Source organism: Pseudophryne corroboree, chromosome 12 (genome assembly GCF_028390025.1).
Source record: "Pseudophryne corroboree isolate aPseCor3 chromosome 12, aPseCor3.hap2, whole genome shotgun sequence".
NCBI classification, from domain to species: Eukaryota; Metazoa; Chordata; class Amphibia; order Anura; family Myobatrachidae; genus Pseudophryne; species Pseudophryne corroboree.
The window spans coordinates 103,050,014-103,074,649 of record NC_086455.1 but is presented as its reverse complement, the minus strand read 5'-3'; the positions used below and the strand labels follow the sequence as shown (position 1 = coordinate 103,074,649).

General features: G+C 46.9%; 1 protein-coding gene across 4 annotated transcripts in view; it reads right to left on the bottom strand.

Annotated features, from left to right (window-relative positions):
* The window catches only part of ZNF106 (zinc finger protein 106), a 361,275-nt gene that overhangs the window by 164,928 nt on the left and 171,711 nt on the right, over positions 1–24,636 (bottom strand). For all 4 annotated transcript variants that reach the window (XM_063947828.1, XM_063947829.1, XM_063947830.1 and 1 more), the window contains exons 8-9: positions 20,197–20,351; positions 4,632–4,692 (exon numbers count right to left, since the gene is read on the bottom strand). In XM_063947828.1, coding sequence (XP_063803898.1) covers positions 4,632–4,692; positions 20,197–20,351 — 216 coding nt within the window. The remainder of the gene's footprint in view (positions 1–4,631; positions 4,693–20,196; positions 20,352–24,636) is intronic.

Genomic DNA, 24,636 nt, shown 5'->3' with positions numbered 1-24,636 from the left:
TATGGGATAATTAATACGCCTTTTCTTCGAAGAAGAAATATTATCTCGGCCATTACCTTTGTAAAGACCCGAGGTGCCGTGGACAAACCAAACGGCAGCGTCTGAAACTGATAGTGACAGTTTTGTACAACGAACCTGAGGTACCCCTGGTGTGAGGGGTAAATTGGAACGTGGAGATACGCATCCTTGATGTCCAAGGATACCATAAAGTCCCCTTCTTCCAGGTTCGCTATCACTGCTCTGAGTGACTCCATCTTGAACTTGAACTTCTTTATGTACAGGTTCAAGGACTTCAGATTTAGAATAGGCCTTACCGAACCATCCGGCTTCGGTACCACAAATAGAGTGGAATAATACCCCTTCCCTTGTTGTAGAAGAGGTACCTTGACTATCACCTGCTGCGAATACAGCTTGTGAATGGCTTCCAAAACCGTCTCCCTTTCGGAGGGGGACGTTGGTAAAGCAGACTTCAGGAAACGGCGAGGTGGCTCTGTCTCTAATTCCAACCCGTACCCCTGAGATATTATCTGCAGGATCCAGGGATTTACCTGCGAGTGAGCCCACTGCGCGCTGTAATTCTTGAGACGACCGCCTACCGCCCCCGAGTCCGCTTGCGAAGCCCCAGCGTCATGCTGAGGCTTTTGTAGAAGCCGGGGAGGGCTTCTGTTCCTGGGAAGGAGCTGCCTGTTGCTGTCTCTTCCCTCGTCCTCTGCCTCGTGGCAGATATGAATAGCCCTTTGCTCTCTTATTTTTGAAGGAACGAAAGGGCTGCGGTTGAAAAGTCGGTGCCTTTTTCTGTTGGGGAGTGACTTGAGGTAGAAAGGTGGATTTCCCGGCCGTAGCCGTGGCCACCAAATCCGATAGACCGACCCCAAATAACCCCTCTACGCATCGCCTGTCCACTGTCGTGTCCATAAAGCTCTTCTGGCCGAAATGGACATAGCACTTACCCGTGATGCCAGTGTGCAGATATCTCTCTGTGCATCACGCATATAAAGAAATGCATCCTTTATTTGTTCTAACGACAGTAAAATATTGTCCCTGTCCAGGGTATCAATATTTTCGATCAGGGACTCTGACCAAACTACCCCAGCACTGCACATCCAGGCAGTCGCAATAGCTGGTCGTAGTATAACACCTGCATGTGTGTATATACCTTTTGGGATATTTTCCATCCTCCTATCTGATGGATCTTTAAGTGCGGCCGTCTCAGGAGAGGGTAACGCCACTTGTTTTGATAAGCGTGTTAGCGCTTTGTCCACCCTAGGAGGTGTTTCCCAGCGCTCCCTAACCTCTGGCGGGAAAGGGTATAAAGCCAATAACTTCTTGGAAATTAGCAGTTTTTTATCGGGGGCACCCCACGCTTCATCACACACGTCATTTAATTCTTCTGATTCGGGAAAAACTACTGGTAGTTTTTTCACACCCCACATAATACCCTGTTTAGTGGTACCTGTAGTATCAGCTAAATTTAACATCTCCTTTATTGCCAAAATCATATAACGTGTGGCCCTTCTGGAAAATACGGTTGATTCGTCACCTTCACCACCGGAATCAGTGCCTGTGTCTGGGTCTGTGTCGACCGACTGAGGCAAAGGGCGTTTTACAGCCCCTGACGGTGTTTGAGGCGCCTGGACAGGCACTAATTGAGTGTCCGGCCGCCTCATGTCGGCAAACGACTGCTTAAGCGAGTTGACGCTATCCCGTAATTCCACAAATAAGGCATCCATTTTGGTGTCGACCCCCTAGGAGGTGACATCCTCATATTTGGCAATTGCTCCGCCTCCACACCAATAACGTCCTCATACATGTCGACACACACGTACCGACACACAGCAGACACACAGGGAATGCTCTATACGAAGACAGGACCCACTAGCCCTTTGGGGAGACAGAGGGAGAGTCTGCCAGCACACACCAAAAAGCGCTATATATGACAGGGATAGCCTTATGATTAAGTGCTCCCTTATAGCTGCTTTTATATTAATATATTGCCATTTATTATGCCCCCCCTCTCTGTTATACCCTGTTTCTGTAGTGCAGTGCAGGGGAGAGATCTGGGAGCCTTCCTGACCAGCGGAGCTGTGACAGAAAATGGCGCCGTGTGCTGAGGAGATAGGCCCCGCCCCTTTTTCGGCGGGCTCGTCTCCCGCTATTTAGTACATTTAGGCAGGGGTAAATATCTCCATATAGCCTCTGGGGCTATATGTGAGGTATTTTTAGCCTTTTTAAAGGTTTTCATTTGCCTCCCAGGGCGCCCCCCCCCCCAGCGCCCTGCACCCTCAGTGACTGCCGTGTGAAGTGTGCTGAGAGGAAAATGGCGCACAGCTGCAGTGCTGTGCGCTACCTTTAGAAGACTGCAGGAGTCTTCAGCCGCCGATTCTGGACCTCTTCTTGCTTCAGCATCTGTGAGGGGGCCGGCGGCGTGGCTCCGGTGACCATCCAGGCTGTACCTGTGATCGTCCCTCTGGAGCTTCATGTCCAGTAGCCAAGAAGCCAATCCATCCTGCACGCAGGTGAGTTCACTTCTTCTCCCCTCTGTCCCTCGTTGCAGTGATCCTGTTGCCAGCAGGAATCACTGTAAAATAAAAAACCTATAGCTAAACTCTCTAAGCAGCTCTTTATGAGAGCCACCTAGAATTGCACCCTTCTCGGCCGGGCACAAAAATCTAACTGGAGTCTGGAGGAGGGTCATAGGGGGAGGAGCCAGTGCACACCACCTGACCTGTAAAAGCTTTACTTTTGTGCCCTGTCTCCTGCGGAGCCGCTATTCCCCATGGTCCTTTCAGGAACCCCAGCATCCACTTAGGACGATAGAGAAATAACTGCTGTGAAGAAGCGTCCTCTAGAGGGTGCTGCAACACATCTCTTATAGCCACAATGAGGGGTTCAATATCCTGAGTAGAAACAGGATCATCACTAACGGGATCCGGGTCATCCCCATCATCATGTGTATCAGAAAGCAGAGCAGGTAAACCACCCTTCGGGGGACCTGCATGAGAGGAGGAGGGGGGTTTTCTGCACATTAGTAGTGATCTGCGATGACATATCTGACATCATAGTTTCCCTCTCCCCCAACCTCTTCCTTAATTTGTGAATATTGACTACATTGCTCTCAGGAAACAGAGTCTTCAGACAGTGGAGAGAATCTGGTGTGACAGACACTGCACAGCTTGTGCTTACCCATATTCACAGTAAGTACAAACTCATACACTTACACACAGTTATAATGCAAGCCTGCTTTTCCTACTGTGAGTGGAGATACACAGAGAGGGAGAATTACCAGCACACCGGGAACTGCACAGCCCCAGTGAGACTGTCAGCTATGTATCACAATAACACTAATAAATGCAGTCCCGAATAGGCTCAGAATAGTGTACAACAGCAGCTCTCCCCCTTTAGCTACACCCTGTACCAGTTTCCATCATGTCTGTGAGGCAGGAAGCGCTGAGTGTGTGCTGCTGATGGCTTCTGTAAGCAGAGGAAGGCACCAAAGCGCAGCTGGGCCCGCTCTGATGAAGCTCCGCCCCCTCCAATGGCACTGGAGCTAGACACAATATTTATACTGGCAAAGTCTCCCCTAAGCTTAAAACCTTACACAAGTGCTTGGTTAAGCATGTTTGTGCCAGTGTAGTCACATGGATCCTAGCAGGGCCCTCCAGGGAGGGTCCCGTACATTGCGCCCGCGATCAGCCGTAGTTTGAATCGGGGACCCTGGTGTGTACTCATCACAGATGTCACCTTCACGCAGCATTAGGGGTGTGCTGCGGCTGTGACAGCCAAAGCGCAGCGCTCCGCTGAAGAAACAGCCCCTCAGGATGGTGGTCCTGCAGCAGGGAAGCGTCTCTGCACCTCCCCCCAATTCCCATAGCGCAGGCATGCGGTTGCCCAGACAGCTTACCGAAAAAAATAAAAGACTGAAATGAAATTGAAGAAAACTCTCTGGAGCTGCAGAGATGTGCATCCTCTCCTGAGGGCACTATTTTTTAAACTGCCTGTGGGAGGGGGCATAGAGGGGAGGAGCCAGCACACCCAGTAAAGAAAATTTTAAGTGCATTGGATCCTTTGGACCCCGTCTATACGCCATCGTACTAGTTTCCCCCAACATCCTTTTATGGATGCTAGAGAAAAGTAAGGTTTTTGGGTATAATATCGCTTTAGTACGGGACACGTATGACTTTCACAGGTTCCGTGGCTAATAAAAACCAGGTGAAATGCATTTATTTGGTTTGATAAGAAAAGAACTGAAAGGAAAACGGGGCAAGGACATTAATACGCCCTAGTGAAACAATGTTATTTGGCTGGGCATACACTATACAATTATCTGGCAGATAATCAGTGGTTGGAATGAAAACCTGGTAATGGATGAGAACAACTGACAATCGACCATTTGCTACCAAACACTGGAAAATGGACAAAACCTGTTTATACAAATTGGTTAAATCACGGACAGGTTTTGTCCATTTTCCAGTGCTTGGTAGCAAATGGTCGATTGTCAGTTGTTTTCATCCATTACCAGGTTTTCATGCTAACCAGATTATCGGCTAGATAATTGTATAGTGTATTCCCACACAGGTTTCTATTTCCCAGGAGTGAAAAAACGCATACACTTGACATTTATATTACATTACCTTGAAGTCCTTGCAGAATCTGAATTCTCTGCGACCTCATGGCGCTCATTTCCATTGTTACCTGAACAACAGAGGTTAAAGGGAAATTAATACATACGAGTTAACCACGGAAAATTGGTGTGAACATTTTCTGTGCACTTTGCATGTAAAATTTGCAATAATGTGAAGAAGATCCGGTCCCTAGGTCGACAGTAACTAGTTTGACAGGGTCTCTAGGTCGACAGGTCAAAAGGTCGGCATGAGTTTTTCACAATTTTTGTCTTTTTTTGACCTTGTTCATACTTAACGATCCACGTGGACTACGATTGGGAATAGTAACCTGTCCAGAGCGTAGCAAAGCACCTTGCCCGAAACGCTCGAGCCATGCGAGGGGTGCACTAACTGGGGTTCCAGGTCACACTACGGAGAAAGCGACACCAAAAAAAACTGTCGACCTAGAGACCCTGTCGACCTTGCATACCACACCCGTGTGAAGGAGCTATTTATGTGTACAACTGCACAGATGTGCAAGAATATCTAGACTTAAATTCCCTAATTTATAGAAAATTTGTAATTTGTCTGCTACTTTGTATCAACTTCTACACAACAGTATGTCTGGGTACACCCTATCAGATCGTGTTCGCCAATCTGACATAGTGATAATCGTATTGGTGTATCCTTTCTTCAGATATCTTTAAAGGGATCGGGAGGTCGGGGGAAAAGGTAGCGTGTGTAGCACAACGGATCCTGACCTTCCGACCGGACCATTGCAGAAGTATTTGACACAGTTTATCGGCTGATGCTCCTGCATACAACACTGCATCAGATGCTCCTGCATACACACTATCTGGCCCAATAATTGGATTACAATAAACTGCGACCTGGGTTAACCCGGCAATAACCTGGGTTATTGTGGCGGTGTAAAAGGGTTATTACCTGTGTGCACCCTTTTGCCGCTCATAAATGCTCATTTCATAGACTAAAAGTAACAGAGATCAGCCCGACTCAAAACTGCTTGGAGATATACATTGATGCTTTTGTTTCCTATGGCACATGGAGTTTGTTAAAACTTACTAGATGTGGCCTCATTTAGAGCTACCTGTGATATAGAATCACTATATCACCCTGCTGCAGAAAAGACGCGTCATGGTAGACTTACCATTGTTAACACTTTTTCTGCAAAGTACACAGGGTTCCACAGGGCGCCCACCCTGATGCACCTAGGTTCTTTGGGTTTGTATGGCATTAACCACTAGTACCTTCTCCTGTCATGAGAATGTGTTCTTATGTGACTAACATTTGCCTTCTCTCTTGCCTGCTCCTGCATTGTACTGGTTATCAAAACGGAGCTCCCAGTGCCTGGAGGTGGGGTTATAGAGGTGGCCCCTATGCACCCTGGGAGAGCTAAAGCTTTACCTATTGGTGCCTCTGGATCAAGATCCACTTTACACCCGGATGTTTCCCAGTGGAACCCTGTGTACTTCGCAGAAAAAGTGTTAACAATGGTAAGTCTACCATAACACTTATATTCTGCAGCAGGGTACACAGGTTTCCACAAGGAAACATCGGGGATGTCCTAAAGCAGTTCCTCAAGGGAAGGGATGCGCCTTAGCGGATGTGACAATCCGGCATCCAAAGGAAGAATCCTGGGAGGCGAAGGTATCGAAGGCATGGGACCTAAGAAATGTGTTCACGGAGGACCACGTAGCCGCCTTGTACAACTGTTCTGCGGACGCGCCACGGTGGGCCGCCCATGAATGTCCAACAGACCGAGTAGAATGGGTCTTAATCGCAGCAGGAGCTTGGAGTCCAGCCTTCGCATAAGCTTGTGCAATCACCATTCTAATCCATCTGGCCAAGGTTTACTTGTTCGCAGGCCAGCCACGTTTGCGGAAGCCAAACTGGACAAAGATGGCATCTGAGCACCTAATAAAGGTAGTCCCCTCAATGTATACACAGAGAGCCCTAACCACATCCAAAGAATGTTCTTTGGCTGACGAGTCTGAAGAGATAATGTCCGGAACCACAATCTCTTGATTATGGTGAAATGATGACGACACCACCTTAAGCAAATAACCTGGTCGAATTCATTGTGAAAATTCAGATGGGTGGACGACAGACAAAGCTCCTAAGTCCGACAGCAGTCTTGCAGAGGCAATAGCAAGCAAGAACAGGACCTTGGCCATAAGCCATTTAAGGTCCACAGACTCAAAAGGTTCAAAGGGAGACTCTTGCAGGGCATTACGCACAACAGACAGATCCCATGGAGCCACAGGAGGAACAGGGAGGATGAAAACGTAATAACACCTTGAGTGAACGTTTGTACTTCTGGTATAGAAGCAATCTTGAGCTGAAACCATACTGACAAGGCAGATATGTGAACCTTGAGGGAGGCCAGATGAAGACCTAAATCCAAGCCTCTTTGCAGAAAAGCCAGAATTCTGGAGTTTTTAAATCTACCAGCATCATTATTTGTATCGGCACACCAGGTGAAATAAGAATGCTAAACCCTGTAATAAATCCGGGAAGAGGCCGGCTTGCGGGCCTTCAGCATAGTTTGAATAACCGCCTCAGTAAATACTTTGGCCCCCAGGAGTGATGCTTCAAGAGCCAAGCCATCAAAGCCATTCTGGCCAGGTCGAAGTAGAGACCAGGGCCCTGGATAAGGTGGTCTTGATGCTGAGGTAGTGGAAGGGGACGCTCTGTCGATAGACCCTGAAGGTCTGACAACCAATGCCGTCTGGGCCACGCCGAAGCGACTAGAATTAGCATTCCTCCTTCTTGCTTGAAATTACGCGGTACCCTGGACAAGCGTGACACTGGAAGGAATATGTAAGACAGCCGAAAGTCCCATGGAACTGCTAGTGCATCCACAAACGCTGCCTGAGCATCACTGGTCCATGATCCGAAGACCAGAACCTTGTGGTTGTGTTGAGACCCCATGAGGTCTACATCTGGTAGGCCCCAGCTGTCCACCAGGAGTTGAAAGACTTCTGGATGAAGGCTCCACTCTCCGGAGTGAATGTCCTGGGGACTGAGGAAGTCCGCTTCCCAGTTTCGGATGTCCGTAATGAACACTGCCGATATGGCTGGCAGATGGCGTTCTGCCCAACATAAGATTTGACACTTACATCATTGCAATGCAGCTTCAAGAGCTGCCTTGATGGATTATGTATGCCCCCGTAGACCTAAACAGGCCTGTTCCATACTAGAGGCAGGGCAAGGGATAGTGCACTGAAAACTGCCCTCAGCTCTAGAATGTTGATCAGGAGGAGTAATTCCACCTTGGTCCAACGACCCTGAGACGAGTGTTGCTTCAACACCGCTCCCCATCCCCGTAGACTGGCGTCCATTGTCAGTAGGACCCAGTTGGGGATCCAGAATGGGTGGTCTCTGCACAACTGCTGTTCCTGGAGCCACCAGGACAGCGACAGATGAACCTCCGTAATCAACAAGACCATCTGGTATATGATCCGATGAGGTAGACCATCCCACTTTGACGGGATTAACCGTTGCAGAGGACAAGAGTGAAACTGAGCATACTCTACCATGTCGAAAGAGGACACCATCAGGCCCAGGACTTGAATCGCAGAGTGCATCAACACAGTGGGGAGACGAATGAAGTGTCTTATCCTGTTCTGAAGTTTCAGGACTTTGTCTAGAGATAGGAACAGTCTCTGACTGTGTGTGTCCAAGAGTGGCCCTAGGTGCACCATGCTATGAGCTGGGACCAGCGAGGACTTCTTCAAATTTATTAGCCAACCATGGGCTTGCAGGAAATCCACAGTCAGGTGCAAATGACTGAGCAGGACTTTGTGAGAATTCACCAGATGCAGCAGGTAGTCCAAGTACGGGAGGTTTCTGACTCCCTGGTGACGGAGGTGGGTCGTCATGACCTTGATGAAGACCTGGGGAGCCGTAGCCAATCCAAATGGCAGAGCATGGAAATGGTAGTGAAGGTTGCTAATAGCAAACCGCAGGAACTGCTGATGTGATATGGCAATAGGAATATGCAGATATGCATCCTGTATATCCAGGGACACCATATAGTCTCCTGGTTCCACAGCCAGCACAATTGAGTGCAGTGTTTCCATACCAAAACTTAGACACTCTCACAAAGTTGTTCAGAGATTTGAGGCTGAGTATAGGTCAGAAAGACCCATTGGGTTTCGGGACCAGAAACAGGGTCGAGTAGTAACTTCTGCCACTCCGGTACTGAGGTATCGGCACAACTACTCCTGTACTCTGGAGAGAACCTACAATCGTTTGCAGAGCTTACGCTTTCAACGGATCCAAAAGGAGAACCGTAGTGCAGAACTGGCAAGGGGGACGTCTCTTGAAGTAGACAGCGTACCCGTGAGAGACAACTTCCAGTACCCATATGTCTGAAGCAGTCTTAAGCCAGACCTAGTTGAGCTGTAGAAGTCTGCTTCCTACCCCTGGGGTCCCCCAGGGGATAGGCCCGTCCCGTCATGCAGCAGGCTTGTCATGTTTCGCAGCAGGCTGACGGTTTGGCCAGGACTGTTTTGCCTTGGGCTTGGTGGTTTTGGGAGCACAAGATTGTCTTGGGTATGTCCGACCTTTTGCTTTCCCTTGAGGCCGTAAGGAGCGAAAAGTGGTACCCTTTGCCTTCTGTACATAAGGATTAGTAGTTGGGAGAAAAGCAGTCTTAGCAGCTGCCAATTCAGACATCATTTTATTTACTCCTTCATCAAACAAAGTGTCCCCAGTGAAGGGGAGGACCTCCAAAGTCGTTTTGGAATCTAGGTCCACTTTCCACAACCTCAACCACAATATGCAGTGTGCCAGGACAGACGTAGTCGACGCCTTGGCTACCAATACTCCCGCCTCAGGACACCTCTTGAATGTTATAAGAGGCGGTGGTAATGTGAGACAGGTATTGTCTGGCATTGTCAGAAAGATCTTCTGGCAGATCCTACTCTAACGCCTGGACCCACGCCTCAATACCTTTTGCAGCCCCAGAGGCAGCTATAGTATGAATAGCCCCTGTGAGTACACAGATTTCAGGCATCCCTCCACACGCTTATCTGTCGGCTCCCCCAGTGAGATGACAGTAGCGACGGGCAGAGTGGGCGACACCACTAGGCGGGTGACATGAGAATCCACTGGCGGCGGAATCTCTCATTTGTTACACAACTCTGAAGGGAGAGGGTAGTGAGCCAAGGCCCGTTTGGGTATAAGGAATGTCTTCCCTGGATTAGACCGGGGTTCTCGTCTGATGTCTACTAAATGATCAGAATGAGGTATAAACAGTTTTAACCACCTTCTGCTGTTTAAACTAATCCATTTTCTTTGCCACAGCTGGGGAATCCTCCTCATCTGTGATTTGAAGGATATGCTTAAGAGCAAACACCAGGGCAAAGACTTCAATTTGTAAGGGAGAATCCTCATCAGTAACACAGGATTCAGTGTCTGACAGGACCGTATGCTCCCCCTCCTCTTCAGATGATACATCAGAGAGGTTTGAAAACTGATGAGGAAGCAGCCCGCTTAGAGGGCCCAGGGACATGGGAGTGACCCGGGCTAGACTACTGTCTAACCAGAAACTGGTTTAGCTGCTGCAGTTGCCTAGACAAATTTTCCACCCAAGGCGGGTTAACTATAGGAACAATTTGTGGTGGAATGGCACAGGTGGTACCATAGGGGGCGCAAGTCGTTCCACCAGAGTACTCAGCAGGGTAGTGAACGCTGCCCATAGTGGCTCCTGACTAGGTGCAGGAGCTGCGGAATGACTGGGAGGTGCTTGACAAGCAGTACAATACTTCCCCCTGTAATAAATCCTTGGAGCATGCTCTGCATAATGCAGGAGTTTCCACAGTTCTACTGCCATTTCTGTAAGACATTATATATGCAACAAATGGGCTAACAGTACGATAATTAAGCCAGACAAAAGCAAAAACATGTGGAATAAAAATAGGATTTTAATTACCTACTGGTAAATCCTTTTATTGTAGTCCATAAGGGATATTGGGGGAATCTAGTACGATTCGGGTATAGACGGGGTCCAAATGAGCCGGTGCACATTAAATTTCTTCAACTAGGTGTGCCGGACAGCAACAGCTGAACAGGTAACCAAAGAAAAGAGAACCTGCAGAAAAGCCAACGCACTGAGGCGGACGCCCAATATCCCTTATGGACTATGAGAAAAGGATTTACCATAAGGGATATTGGGGGAATATAGTACGATGGGTATGTCCCAAAGCTTCCAGAACGAGCAGGAATGTCCAGAGACGTCTGCAGCACTGCCTGCTCAAACTGGGAATCCTCTTTGGCCAGGGTATAAAACCTGTAGAACTTCACAAAGGTGTTCTTCCCCGACCAGGTAGCAGCTCGGCACAGTTGCAAGGCCGAGACTCCACGGGCAGCCGCCCAGGAAGACCCCACCAAGTGGGCCTTCAGAGACTGTGGAACAGGTAAGGCTGCCGACACATATGCCTGTTGGATAGTAAGCCTAAGCCTAATGGAGGAAGTTCTCTTCACATAGGAACGGAGAGTCCTTACCACATCCAAAGACTGCTCTTTGGTAGACAACTCAGGAGATTTAAAGGCCAGAACCACAATCTCCTGGTTAAGGTGGAAGGAAGACATCACCTTAGGTAAATAACCCGGACGCGTTCTAAGAACCACCCGGTCACCGTGAAAAATCAAATAGGGGGACTTACAGGATTAGGCACCCAAATCCGAGACCCTTCTAGCTAAAGCAATCACCAGCAAGAATAGAACCTTAAGGGAAAGCCAGTTAAGGTCAGCAGATGCAAGAGGTTCAAACGGAGACTATTGTAAGGTCTCCAAAACCACGACAAGTCCCAAGGGGCCACAGGTGCCACATAACGAGGCTCAATCCGCAACACACCATGAGTGAATGTATGGACATCAGGTAGGGTAGCAATTTTTCTCTGAAACCAAACCGACAAGGCAGAGATGTGAACCTTGAGGGAGGCCAGACGCAAGCCTAAGTCCAGGCCCTGTTGAAGAAAGGCCAACAGTTTGGCCGTACTAAACTTAAAAACGTCATGATTGTGATACGCACACCAAGTCAAGTAAAAATTCCAGACCCTATGGTAGATCCGAGCAGAAGCCGGCTTACGGGCCTTCAACATAGTTTGAAAGACTGCCTCAGAAAAACCCTTGGCCCTCAAGACGGAAGCCTCAAGGGCCATGCAGTCAAAGCCAGACGGGCTAAATCCTGGTAAACACAAGTGCCCTGAACGAGGAGGCCTGGTCGCTGTGGAAGTAGAAGGGAACGATCCCACGAGAGACCCAGTAGATCGGATAACCAGTGCCATCTGGGCCACGTTGGAGCGACTAGAAGCAGGTTTCCTCCTTCTTGCTTGAACTTCCGTATTACTCTGGGCAGGAGTGACACCGGACCGGAGGGAACACATACGGTTTAGTAGACCCTGGTTTAGTATTCAACCTATCCGTGTTACCTGCAACCACAGTATTCAATTTTTGGACGTTCTGATCACCAATGAAGGGGGAAAAGATCTCTACTGAAATATTTAGAAACCCTACTGATAATAACACACTGCTATTGGCCACAAGTTTCCATCCTCAACCCCTTAAAAATAAGAATTTACTTACCGATAATTCTATTTCTCATAGTCCGTAGTGGATGCTGGGGACTCCGAAAGGACCATGGGAAATAGCGGCTCCGCAGGAGACTGGGCACAAAGTAAAAGCTTTAGGACTAGCTGGTGTGCACTGGCTCCTCCCCCTATGACCCTCCTCCAAGCCTCAGTTAGGATACTGTGCCCGGACGAGCGTACACAATAAGGAAGGATTTTGAATCCCGGGTAAGACTCATTACCAGCCACACCGTACAACCTGTGATCTGAACCCAGTTAACAGCATGATAACAGAAGGAGCCTCTGAAAAGATGGCTCACAACAACAATAACCCGATTTTTGTAACAATAACTATGTACAAGTAATGCAGACAATCCGCACTTGGGATGGGCGCCCAGCATCCACTACGGACTATGAGAAATAGAATTATCGGTAAGTAAATTCTTATTTTCTCTAACGTCCTAGTGGATGCTGGGGACTCCGAAAGGACCATGGGGATTATACCAAAGCTCCCAAACGGGCGGGAGAGTGCGGATGACTCTGCAGCACCGAATGAGAGAACTCCAGGTCCTCCTCAGCCAGGGTATCAAATTTGTAGAATTTAGCAAACGTGTTTGCCCCTGACCAAGTAGCTGCTCGGCAAAGTTGTAAAGCCGAGACCCCTCGGGCAGCCGCCCAAGATGAGCCCACTTTCCGTGTGGAATGGGCTTTTACAGATTTTGGCTGTGGCAGGCCTGCCACAGAATGTGCAAGCTGAATTGTACTGCAAATCCAACGAGCAATCGTCTGCTTAGAAGCAGGAGCACCCAGCTTGTTGGGTGCATACAGGATAAACAGCGAGTCAGATTTTCTGACTCCAGCCGTCCTGGAAACATATATTTTCAGGGCCCTGACTACGTCCAGCAACTTGGAATCCTCCAAGTCCCTAGTAGCCGCAGGCACCACAATAGGTTGGTTTAAGTGAAATGCTGAAAACACCTTAGGGAGAAATTGAGGACGAGTCCTCAATTCCGCCCTGTCCGAATGGAAAATCAGATAAGGGCTTTTACAGGATAAAGCCGCCAATTCTGACACGCGCCTGGCCCAGGCCAGGGCCAACAGCATGACCACTTTCCATGTGAGATATTTTAACTCCACAGATTTAAGTGGTTCAAACCAATGTGACTTTTGGAATCCAAAAAAAAAAAAACTACATTGAGATCCCAAGTGCCACTGGAGGCACAAAAGGAGGCTGTATATGCAGTACCCCTTTTACAAACGTCTGAACTTCAGGGACTGAAGCTAGTTCTTTTTGGAAGAAAATTGACAGGGCCGAAATTTGAACCTTAATGGACCCCAATTTCAGGCCCATAGACACTCCTGTTTGCAGGAAATGTAGGAATCGACCCAGTCGAATTTCCACCGTCGGGCCTTACTGGCCTCGCACCACGCAACATATTTTCGCCAATTGCAGTGATAATGTTTTTGCGGTTACATCCTTCCTGGCTTTGATCAGGATAGGGATGACTTCATCCGGAATGCCCTTTTTCCTTCAGGATCCGGCGTTCAACCGCCATGCCGTCAAACGCAGCCGCGGTAAGTCTTGGAACAGACAGGGTCCTTGCTGGAGCAGGTCCCTTCTTAGAGGTAGAGGCCACGGATCCTCCGTGAGCATCTCTTGAAGTTCCGGTTACCAAGTCCTTCTTGGCCAATCCGGAGCCACGAATATAGTGCTTATTCCTCACCATCTTATCAATCTCAGTACCTTGGGTATGAGAGGCAGAGGAGGAAACACATACCCTGACTGGTACACCCACGGTGTTACCAGAGCGTCTACAGCTATTGCCTGAGGGTCCCTGGACCTGGCGCAATACCTGTCGAGTTTTTCCCAACGGTTTATAATCCTGTGGAAGACTTCTGGGTGAAGTCCCCACTCTCCCCGGGTGGAGGTCGTGCTGAGGAAGTCTGCTTCCCAGTTGTCCACTCCCGGAATGAATACTGCTGACAGTGCTATCCCATGATTTTCCGCCCAGCGAAGAATCCTTGCAGCTTCTGTCATTGCCCTTCTGCTTCTTGTGCCACCCTGTCTGTTTACGTGGGTGACTGCCGTGATGTTGTCCGACTGGATCAACACCGGCTGTCCTTGAAGCAAAGGTCTTGCTAAGCTTAGAGCATTGTAAATGTCCCTTAGCTTCGGGATATTTATGTGAAGTGATGTCTCCAGGCTTGACCATAAGTCCTGGATATTCCTTCCCTGTGTGACTGCTCCCCAGCCTCGCAGGCTGGCATCCGTGGTTACCAGGACCCAGTCCTGAATGCCGAATCTGCGGCCCTCTAGAAGATGAGCACTCTGCAACCACCACAGGAGGGACACCCTTGTCCTTGGTGACAGGGTTATCCGCTGATGCATCTGAAGATGCGACCCGGACCATTTGTCCAGCAGGTCCCACTGGAAAGTTCTTGCGTGGAATCTGCCAAATGGGATTGCTTCGTAGGAAGCCCCCATTTTACCCAGAACCCTTGTGCATTGATGCACTGAGACTTGGCTCGGTTTGAGGAGGTTCCTGACTAGCTCGGATAACTCCCTGGCTTTCTCCTCCGGGAGAAACACCTTTTTCTGGACTGTGTCCAGGATCATCCCTAGGAACAGAAGACACGTCGACGGAACCAGCTGCGATTTTGGAATATTGAGAATCCAATCGTGCTGCCGCAACACTATCTGAGATAGTGCTACACCGACCTCCAACTGTTCCCTGGATCTTACCCTTATCAGGGAATCGTCCAAGTAAGGGATAACTAAAATTCCCTTCCTTCGAAGGAACATCATCATTTCGGCCATTACCTTGGTAAAGACCCGGGGTGCCGTGGACCATCCCTACGGCAGCGTCTGAACTAGTGAAATAGTGAAATAGTGAAATAGTGACAGTTCTGTACCATAAACCTGAGGTACCCTTGGTGAGAAGGGTAAATTTTGACATGAAGGTAGGCATCCTTGATGTCCAGAGACATCATGTAGTCCCCTTCTTCCAGGTTCGCAATCACTGCTCTGAGTGACTCCATCTTGAATTTGAACCTCTGTATGTAAGTGTTAAAAGATTTTAGATTTTAGAATCGGTCTCACCGAGCCGTCTGGCTTCGGTACCACAATAGTGTGGAATAATACCCCGTTCCCTGTTGCAGGAGGGGTACCTTGATTATCACCTGCTGGGAATACAGCTTGTGAATGGCTTCCAAAACTGCCTCCCTGTCCGAGGGAGACGTCGGTAAAGTCGACTTTTGGAAACGGCGAGGGGGAGACGTCTCGAATTCCAATATGTACCCCTGAGATATTACCTGAAGGATCCAGGGGTCTACTTGCGAGTGAGCCCACTGCGCACTGAAATTCATTGAGAACGGGCCCCCACCGTGCCTGAGCTTGTAAAGCCCTAGCGTCATACTGAGGGCTTGGCAGAGGCTGGAAAGGGTTTCTGTTCCTGGGAACTGGCTGATCTCTGCAGCCTTTTTCCTCTCCCTCTGTCACGAGCAGAAAAGAGGAACCTTTTGTCCGCTTGCCAACAAAGGACTGCGCCTGATAATACGGCGTCTTATTTTGAGAGGCGACCTGGGGTATAAACGTGGATTTCCCAGCTGTTGCCGTGGCCACCAGGTCTAAAAGACCGACCCCAAATGTCCCCTTTCAAAGGCAATACTTCCAAATGACGTTTGGAATCCGCATCACCTGACCATTTTACTGGTAGAATTGGACAACGCACTTATACTTGATGCCAGTCGGCAATTATTCCGCTGTGCATCATGCATATATAGAAATGCATCTTTTAATGCTCTATAGGCAATAATATACTATCCTTATCTAGGATATCAATATTTCCAGTCAGGGAATCCGACCATGCCAACCCAGCACTGCACCTCCAGGCTGAGGCGATAGCTGGTCGCAGTATACCACCAGTATGTGTGTAAATACCTTTTTTTGGATACCCTCCTGCTTTCTATCAGCAGGATCCTTAAGGGCGGCCATCTCATGAGAGGGTAGAGCCCTTGTTCTTACAAGCGTGTGAGCGTCTTATCCCCCCTAGGGGGTGTTTCCCAATGCATCCTAACCTCTGGCGGGAAAGGGTATGCAGCCAATACTTTTTAAGAAATTATTAATTGTTATCGGGGGGAAATCCACGCATCATCACACATTTTATTTCTCAGATTCAGGAAAACTACAGGTAGTTTTTCCCTCACCGAACATAATACCCCTTTTTTTGGTGGTACTCGTATTATCAGAAATGTATAAAACATTTTCCATTGTCTCAATCATGTAACGTGTGGCCCTACTGGAAATCACGGTTGTCTCTTCACCGTCTACACAGGAGTCAGTATCCGTGTCGGCGTCTGTATCTGCCATCTGCCTGACGGCCTATGAGACGTCTGGACAGGCACAAGCTGAGTAGCCGGCTGTCTCATGTCAACCACTGTTTTTTTATATAGAGCTGACACTGTCACGTAATTTTCAACAGTACATCCACTCAGGTGTCGACCCCCTAGGGGGTGACATCACTGTTACAGACACTCTGCTCCGCCTCCACATCATTTTCCTCCTCATACATGTCGACACACACGTACCGACACCCAGCACACACACAGGGAATGCTCTGATAGAGGACAGGACCCACTTAGCCCTTTGGGGAGACAGAGGGAGAGTTTGCAAGCACACACCAGAGCGCTATATATGTATAGGGACAACCTTACAATAAGTGTCTATCCCTTATAGCTGCTTATATCTGTTATTTTGCCAAATAAGTGCCCCCCTCTCTTTTTTACCCTGTTTCTGTAGTTGCAGGATGCAGGGGAGATTCTGGGAGCCTACCTACCAGCGGAGCTGTGTGGGAAAAATGGCGCTGTGTGCTGAGGAGATAGGCCCCGCCCCCTTCACGGCGGGCTCTTCTCCCGCTTTTTACTGGAAAACTGGCAGGGGTTAAATACATCCATATAGCCCAGGAGCTATATGTGATGTATTTTTCACCAACTAAGGTAAATTCATTGCTTCCCAGGACGCCCCCACCAGCGTCCTGCACCCTCAGTGACCGGAGTGTGAAGTGTGCTGAGAGCAATGGCGCACAGCTGCAGTGCTGTGCGCTACCTTATGAAGACAGGAAAGTCTTCTGCCGCCGATTTATGGACCTCTTCTTGCTTCAGCATCTGTAAGGGGGCCGGCGGCGCGGCTCCGGGACCCATCCATGGCTGGGCCTGTGATCGTCCCTCTGGAGCTAATGTCCAGTAGCCTAAGAAACCCAATCCACTCTGCACGCAGGTGAGTTCGTTTCTCTCCCCTAAGTCCCTCGATGCAGTGAGCCTGTTGCCAGCAGGTCTCACTGAAAATAAAAAACCTATTTAAACTTTTACTCTAAGCAGCTCAGGAGAGCCACCTAGATTGCACCCTTCTCGTTCGGGCACAAAATCTAACTGGGGCTTGGAGGAGGGTCATAGGGGGAGGAGCCAGTGCACACCAGCTAGTCCTAAAGCTTTTACTTTGTGCCCAGTCTCCTGCGGAGCCGCTATTCCCCATGGTCCTTTCGGAGTCCCCAGCATCCACTAGGACGTTAGAGAAAAGGGTCTACAATTCTCCCAGATGGTAAGAGTGACACGCATCACTTCTGACATAGATAAACTACCAGGGGCTCTTGACACAATGGCACATAAATTCATTGACCATAGTTATGATCCCAATGAAGTACACATGGCAGTTGAGAGATGTATGAAATGTGACCATGAAGAACTCTTCAAACCACGAGCAAGAGATCATTAAATAGAATGTCTTGTGTTTGCTAGTATGTCCTCAATTTCGTCGGGATGTGTAAGAAAAGCTATTCTGCGACACTGGCACATTGTACAGACCGATCCTATTATGAGCAGATTCTGTGAAAGTACTCCATTGTTTTGCTACAAACGGAGTAGGAATCTGAAGGAACGGATCTCCAGCTCAGATATTAGCCAGAGGAGATCTACTAACAATTGGTTGGGTTTGCAAAATGGGGCATTCAAGTGTGGCAGTTGTGTCAACTGTAATTCATGAATACAGGGAACACGTTTGTGCATCCTACTCGTGGAAATAAGTATCTACTTCGGCACAGGATAAACTGTGAAACCAAGTTCGTAACATATGTGATTACATGCCCCTGTCCCAAACTATAAGCATGGTCAAAAAGAGTGGCTATGCACCGGTCATTATTAAAAAAGCAGCACAAAAATTTGAGGCCACGACTCCCCCTGTGGCGAGAAATTTTGTTCAACATGCCCATACATTAAAGGACTTTTTATTTATGCCGATAGACCATGTACCACCGCAACGGAGAGGCGGTGACAGGCATAAATTGTTGTTGAGACAAGAATGTCGTTGGATAGATTTGCTCAAGTCTATGGTTCCTTAAGGACTGAATGAGGAATTTAGTCTTACAGCATTTCTTTAGGACTTATACTGTGGTTGAAAAAGGAACTTTTTAGTGGCCCTGAAAATACGTTTTTTGCTTCTTCATTCATATGCATCTACTCTATCTCAATTTATCTAGCTTCATCTATTTGTTGTGTATTGTATTTATTATATTTGTTATGTCTATGAACTGATCTTTTTTTATGAGGTTGGTTTATAGGTGATCAATTGCCCTGTGTACGGTCATGTACTAATATATAGGAGATAGCATAGGTTAACTAACAAGACATAATAATCAATTTCAATATAGTTAATAATAATTACAGCCATCACTGATATTGATATGACAGCGTGTGGGCAATTGACTGTGATCACTATGGCGTGTTTAGTATTGTAATACACGTGTGTGGCTGCCAAGCCGCGATATTAGAGAGTCTGGTTACAAGGAAGCGCGGTGCAGTTGCTTGGATACGCGGACGCTGCGGACGTCATTCAGTGATATCACCGTCAGCGGTGGACCGCACTCTACGGGCGTCCTGCACATGTGATCCTGGGCCGGAGGAGAGTGGATCACGGCGCGACAACCGGACAGGTGAGCATAATTGTGCTAATGCGCACAGGTTAAATACCGGCACTTTGAGCAGTCGGTTTGTGACTCTCCCCTGACGACGGCTTGAGACCGAAACAGCTGTAGGGATGAGCTGACTTGGCTACATTCGTTTCCATACCTCAGCATGTAAATCATGGGATCTATTGGCATGTAAAGTATGTTATGCTGGAATCCTTTCATGTGCTGCTGTACTGAACTGATGCTTTAAAATATAAACCACATTTTTGCATTGAAACGTGTGCTGGTCTGATCTGTGCCTGAACCCCTGCTGGAGTTACATGGAGCGGATGGATATATACTATTACTCGACCCTGTACCTACCAAAGACCCTTGAGTGTTGTGCGACTAGATAGATAGATAGATAGATAGATAGATAGATAGATAGATAGATAGATAGATAGATAGATATTTCTTGATGTGAATTGCTTAAAAATGAGTGTACATTCACAAGATATATCAATTGTAATGCTTTTACACAAATAATTGCACATTACCTAAACTATGCAGTTATTTTAATCAAAGCTGTGCTTATCGAGACAAATGCATTAGTGTCTGTTGGGAACAGTAGTTCCACATTACCTAAAGTATGCAGTTATGTTAGTCACATCCCTTCTGAACCCATTTGCATAAGGTGAATGACATGGATTTGCCTTTACTATGGAACTAGCAACACCTAAGAAAAACTGCCACAAATAACGTCCCTTGGGGCAGGGCACCATCTGCTTTCTATCAGACTAGTGAAGAGCATTCCTCCTGAACGGACGGGAAACGGTTGTTCAGCCAAATTGGTTAATCTATTTGATTTAAACAATTTATATGAACCACTGTTTTCCAGTGTTTGGGAGCAAATGGTCAATAGTCATTTGCTCCACACACTACCGGATTTTAGTTCCAACCAGCACACTAGTAGGATAGTTGCACATTTTTAGGTGTATGCACAGCTTCAGAGTTTATTACGACCCCTGCATTATAAGAAGACTGCACAAAATGCTTTACCTGCTGTTTCAGAACCAACAGACGCTGAACTTCCAAGTAAGCTGCCTGCAAAGTGGCTCGAGCTTGGAGTAGGTGGCTGTCTACACCGAGGAGTGATGTGTTCAGCTCTTCTTCTCTTAATGAAATGCTTAACAGCTGATCCACCTGGGAACGCTCTATAGGAACAAACAAAACTTAAAAACATCAGAATAAAACTTGACTAAAATAATTCTAAGGCTGAGTACACACTAAACGATGTATACCCGGACAATATGCCAGCCGACATATCGTACCTGCAGTACACATCTGACCAAAGTAATGAAAGACATAATGATTTCTTGTTACATACATCATTACACTGCACCACACGCGATATCGTCTGGTTGCCGTGCAGCGCGGCTGACCGGTCGATATCGCATGTGACCACGGGAGCACGCAGATTGGGCATACACACTGAACAATCTGCCTGGAAAAAACGTATCCGGCCGAGATCGTTCTAGTGTGTCTCCAGCTTTATAGAGAGGATTCAAATTCCTATTTTGCTCAACATACAAAGGAATCCACTAAAACACACTGAAGAGATATCAAATACAAACTAGCACAGGTTTGGCTTAAAGATGAATGGCAAACAAAGCAGAACTGTGGGAATGCTAAGCAAGGAACCACAATTCAGGAGAGCTCACCCCATCAGTGTTGCAAAGGTTCTTTGTGCCCATATTGACAACCAGAGTCAGATTGTAAAACATGCACTGATTGGACAAAGCCTTAGCTATAGAGTTTGAGTTATGCTGGGTACACATTGGTAGATACTGTATATCTGCAGATCAATTGATCTGCAGATATATCTACAGACGGACTGGGCACTGTGTTCAACATACACATTGCCTGACCCGACGCGAATGACATCATGAAACGGGGCGGGCTTTTACATGCGCTCACCCAGTTCAGCTGTCAGTCACCGCCGGCGTCTGCAGCAAGTGTTCGGGCGGTCGGCTATCGTTGCATAGATTGACTGTCAGCTGTGATGCAGGGCCAATGCGATATGTCTGAACGATGGCGTTCACAGACATATCACTTGTGCACACTGGCCAACGGACCCGCAATATATCGGGCAGTGTGTATGCACCATTAGATTACAAATGGTTACACTACGATTTGACCACAGCACACACTGTTTGAATGAGGGATCCTGTATAGGCACTCCTGGAATCTTATGCTATGCCTAAATGCCTTAATTTCTTTGCAATGCTTGTGAACCTACACCACTCATCGGGTGGGATGTAATGGAGTCACAGTTCACCCAACATGCGGGATGCCGGTCGAACTCTAAAGAGGCAAATCATTTACAAGGCAAAACTAGGACTTGTAAAAGACTGCCCCTTTAAAAAACAAACAAACAAAAAAAAAACGTCTGCGTTCGGCCAGTACCCCGCAAGTTGGGCAAACTCAGACTTCTCTTTTAATTCGGAAATGTCATTTCAAATGTAAATGTAGATTACACGCTGCAACTGTAAACCAAACGGTTTCTTTATTTTACCAACACAAACCAGAACAACAACACAATGCACTATACAAATGTTTGTATAAAAGTATCTTGCTAAACAATACATGTAAGTTATCTGATCGTGGATAACCCCCTTAATGAGGTATGATTCTGTGCTACCACTTAGGGGGTACATACAGGGAGATGTGTGCTGATCGATCTATCACAGACCGCTCAGCACTCGGCGCAATGTGTGCTGAGCAGGAGGGGGGAGGTGGTCACTTCAAACAGCGGTGGAGTGAGCGACCTGACTAGATTGTACCAATATAGTACCGGCTATGCTATCACGGAGCGATGTGTGCTTCTTTTCTATGCAATCTAGTCAGTTTGCTTAGAAATAAAGCAAAAATCGCTCCGTGTCTATCCCCCATTACAAAACCAGATAAACATAATAGTGTTCATCTTTATCAAGTTAACACCCCAGTCATACCAGCTGCAACACACTAGGGGTTATACCACACCAAATCATAACCAGGGTTTCAAACTGACCGTTTCAGATTGTAATTAAATTTGGTATATTAATTGATGCTTTGGGTGTACAAATAACTTCACAATTTTAGGATTATATGTACACTGGTTTTGAGTTACTGTATGCCTTTAAAGTTGCAATTTTGTAATAAATTCGCTAGTAACAGTTTTTTGTTTTTTTTAAAGTGCACATGCAGCTCACCTAATTGAGCTAGAAAGTTGGACAAGGTCTCATTTTAAACCTCTTTTATGGTTTTTCGTCTGATACTAGCGGATGTTGCCCGGTTTCAACTGGTTAAAGGTTTTATGGGGCAGAACATTTTACCCCTTTTCACCCCCTTAGGGGTTGAAAAATCCCTGCTTAGTGGGTGGCTGCAAATAACTGTTTCTAGACCACCGTACACAGCAGGTATAACCGCAAATCAAAGGGCTATTTTTCACACTGGCTGTTTTTAACTTTTTTTTCTGTGCATTTTGTTTAGTATTGAAACACGTGGGTGCTTTCAGACATCACGGTACGTCGTGGTTTACAGCTGGAAACGTCCACTGACAAGAACGGCTACCGTGCGTTTTTTGGCCGTCCGGTCAAGACCGGCAAATGTCAAATAGCCCTAACGGTCCAGGTTTTCCAGCAGGTCACATGACCTGCTGGTCACCCAGCAGGTGCAAAGGGAGAGTTCACCAACTGTCTCATTTTCGAAGAGCACAATGGTGATGCATAGTAATTGGCAGGCAGACTTTTGCCACATAACTCAGAATGGAAGAAACCAATTACACTACCAATTCTACAAATCTACAGACCAAGAACTTTAATTTGGTATATGATGTGCCCTACTCAGAAAACGGCTACATATAAATTAGTCACTCATAACAATCGCCCTTGTGCTATTTCTATATACAGAGATAACTCAGCAGAATGTTTCAATAAAAATGTAACATTTTTTAAATAAAAATTTTGATTCTCAAAAGGCCAAGTTTTTTACATTTTGAGAAAAAAATCTCCAACTTGTTCATACAGTTTTTAATAAAGCTTTATTGTGGGATCACGATGGGATCATCTGCTACAAGGGATTTCACTTTTGGACTGTTTGCTAAAATAAAAATGATATCTAGGCCTGTTCATTACTTTTCATTTAGTTCCTTAAACAATTCCTTGGATATATATTATGTACAATGACAGTATGTTAATACTAAAATATTTGAAACTTTTGTGATAATTTTAGGTCTTTCACATATTTTAAGATTGCCTCTGAATCCTGTAATGTAAAATCAGGATCTTCTTCACAATCTGATACTACATTATCTTGGGAAATTGAACAATGACCATCCTGCTCTTTTCAAAGTGTTCCAAGTTGTTTTCTGCAGCTGCTACAAACTTTTGCAACTTTTCGCATTTCAGAAAATAAATTTACACATCCATTCTGAAACCATTCTAAAACCCTTCTTGTTAGAAGTTTGATTATCTTTTTAAATGGGTTGAAATAATGCAACATACTGTAAGGGACCTCTAACCTTCTTCCTTCTTTAATTCTCTAAACAAATTTAAACACTAACCACTGCAAACACTAATGGGCCCTACACACATGCCGATATCACTGAACGATATGAACGATCTCGTTCATTAATGAACGAGATAACGTTCATATCGTGCAGTGTGGAGGCTCCAGCGATGAACGATGCACGGCCCCGCGCTCGTTCATCGCTGGGGCCACGTCGGCTGTGCATGCAGGCCAATATGGACGAGATCGTCCATATTTGCCTGCAAGTCTACGGAGCCGGGTGACGGGGGGAGTGAAGAAACTTCACTCCCACCATCACTGGCCCCCCGCCGCCGGGTCGCCAGTCGCCCGTATCGGCGGTCGGGCAGCTCGGCGGCACATCGCCGAGTGTGTAGGGCCTATAAGACTGAGCCAAGTTCAGTAATGGGGAATTCTGTGATTGAACCAAGATCTTTCTAGCTGAAACATGTAAGTCTCACAATGACAACTAAATTCTACAGACAGCACCTGCTTCCACTTCTGCGCAGTCATGAGAACTTAAGCGGATAGTCCACTGTAAGCTAGGGATAGGCATCAGTGGGTAATCCATCTATGGTACCATTGTTAGTTAACCTCAGTGGTATAAAACCATCTGCAAAGGAACCATCAATAGTCATCCTTGCTTTTCTATTAACTGGCTGCAGGCCTGTTATAGACTGGGAGTGGGACTTTGCAGGTGTCGGAACTCCATTTCAAAACACCTTTCACTGGGAAAACATGAGATTTTGTAACTTACCGTTAAATCCTTTTCTTAGATTCCATAGGGGTCACTGGAGTATACACCATGTGGTATAGACGGGTGGATGAGTGGAGCCTGGCACTTCAAATCTCTTTAGAATTGTAGCTGGCTCCTTCCCCTCTATATACCACAAAACCTAGTTAAGATTAAAAAAAAAAGCCAGAGAGGAGATA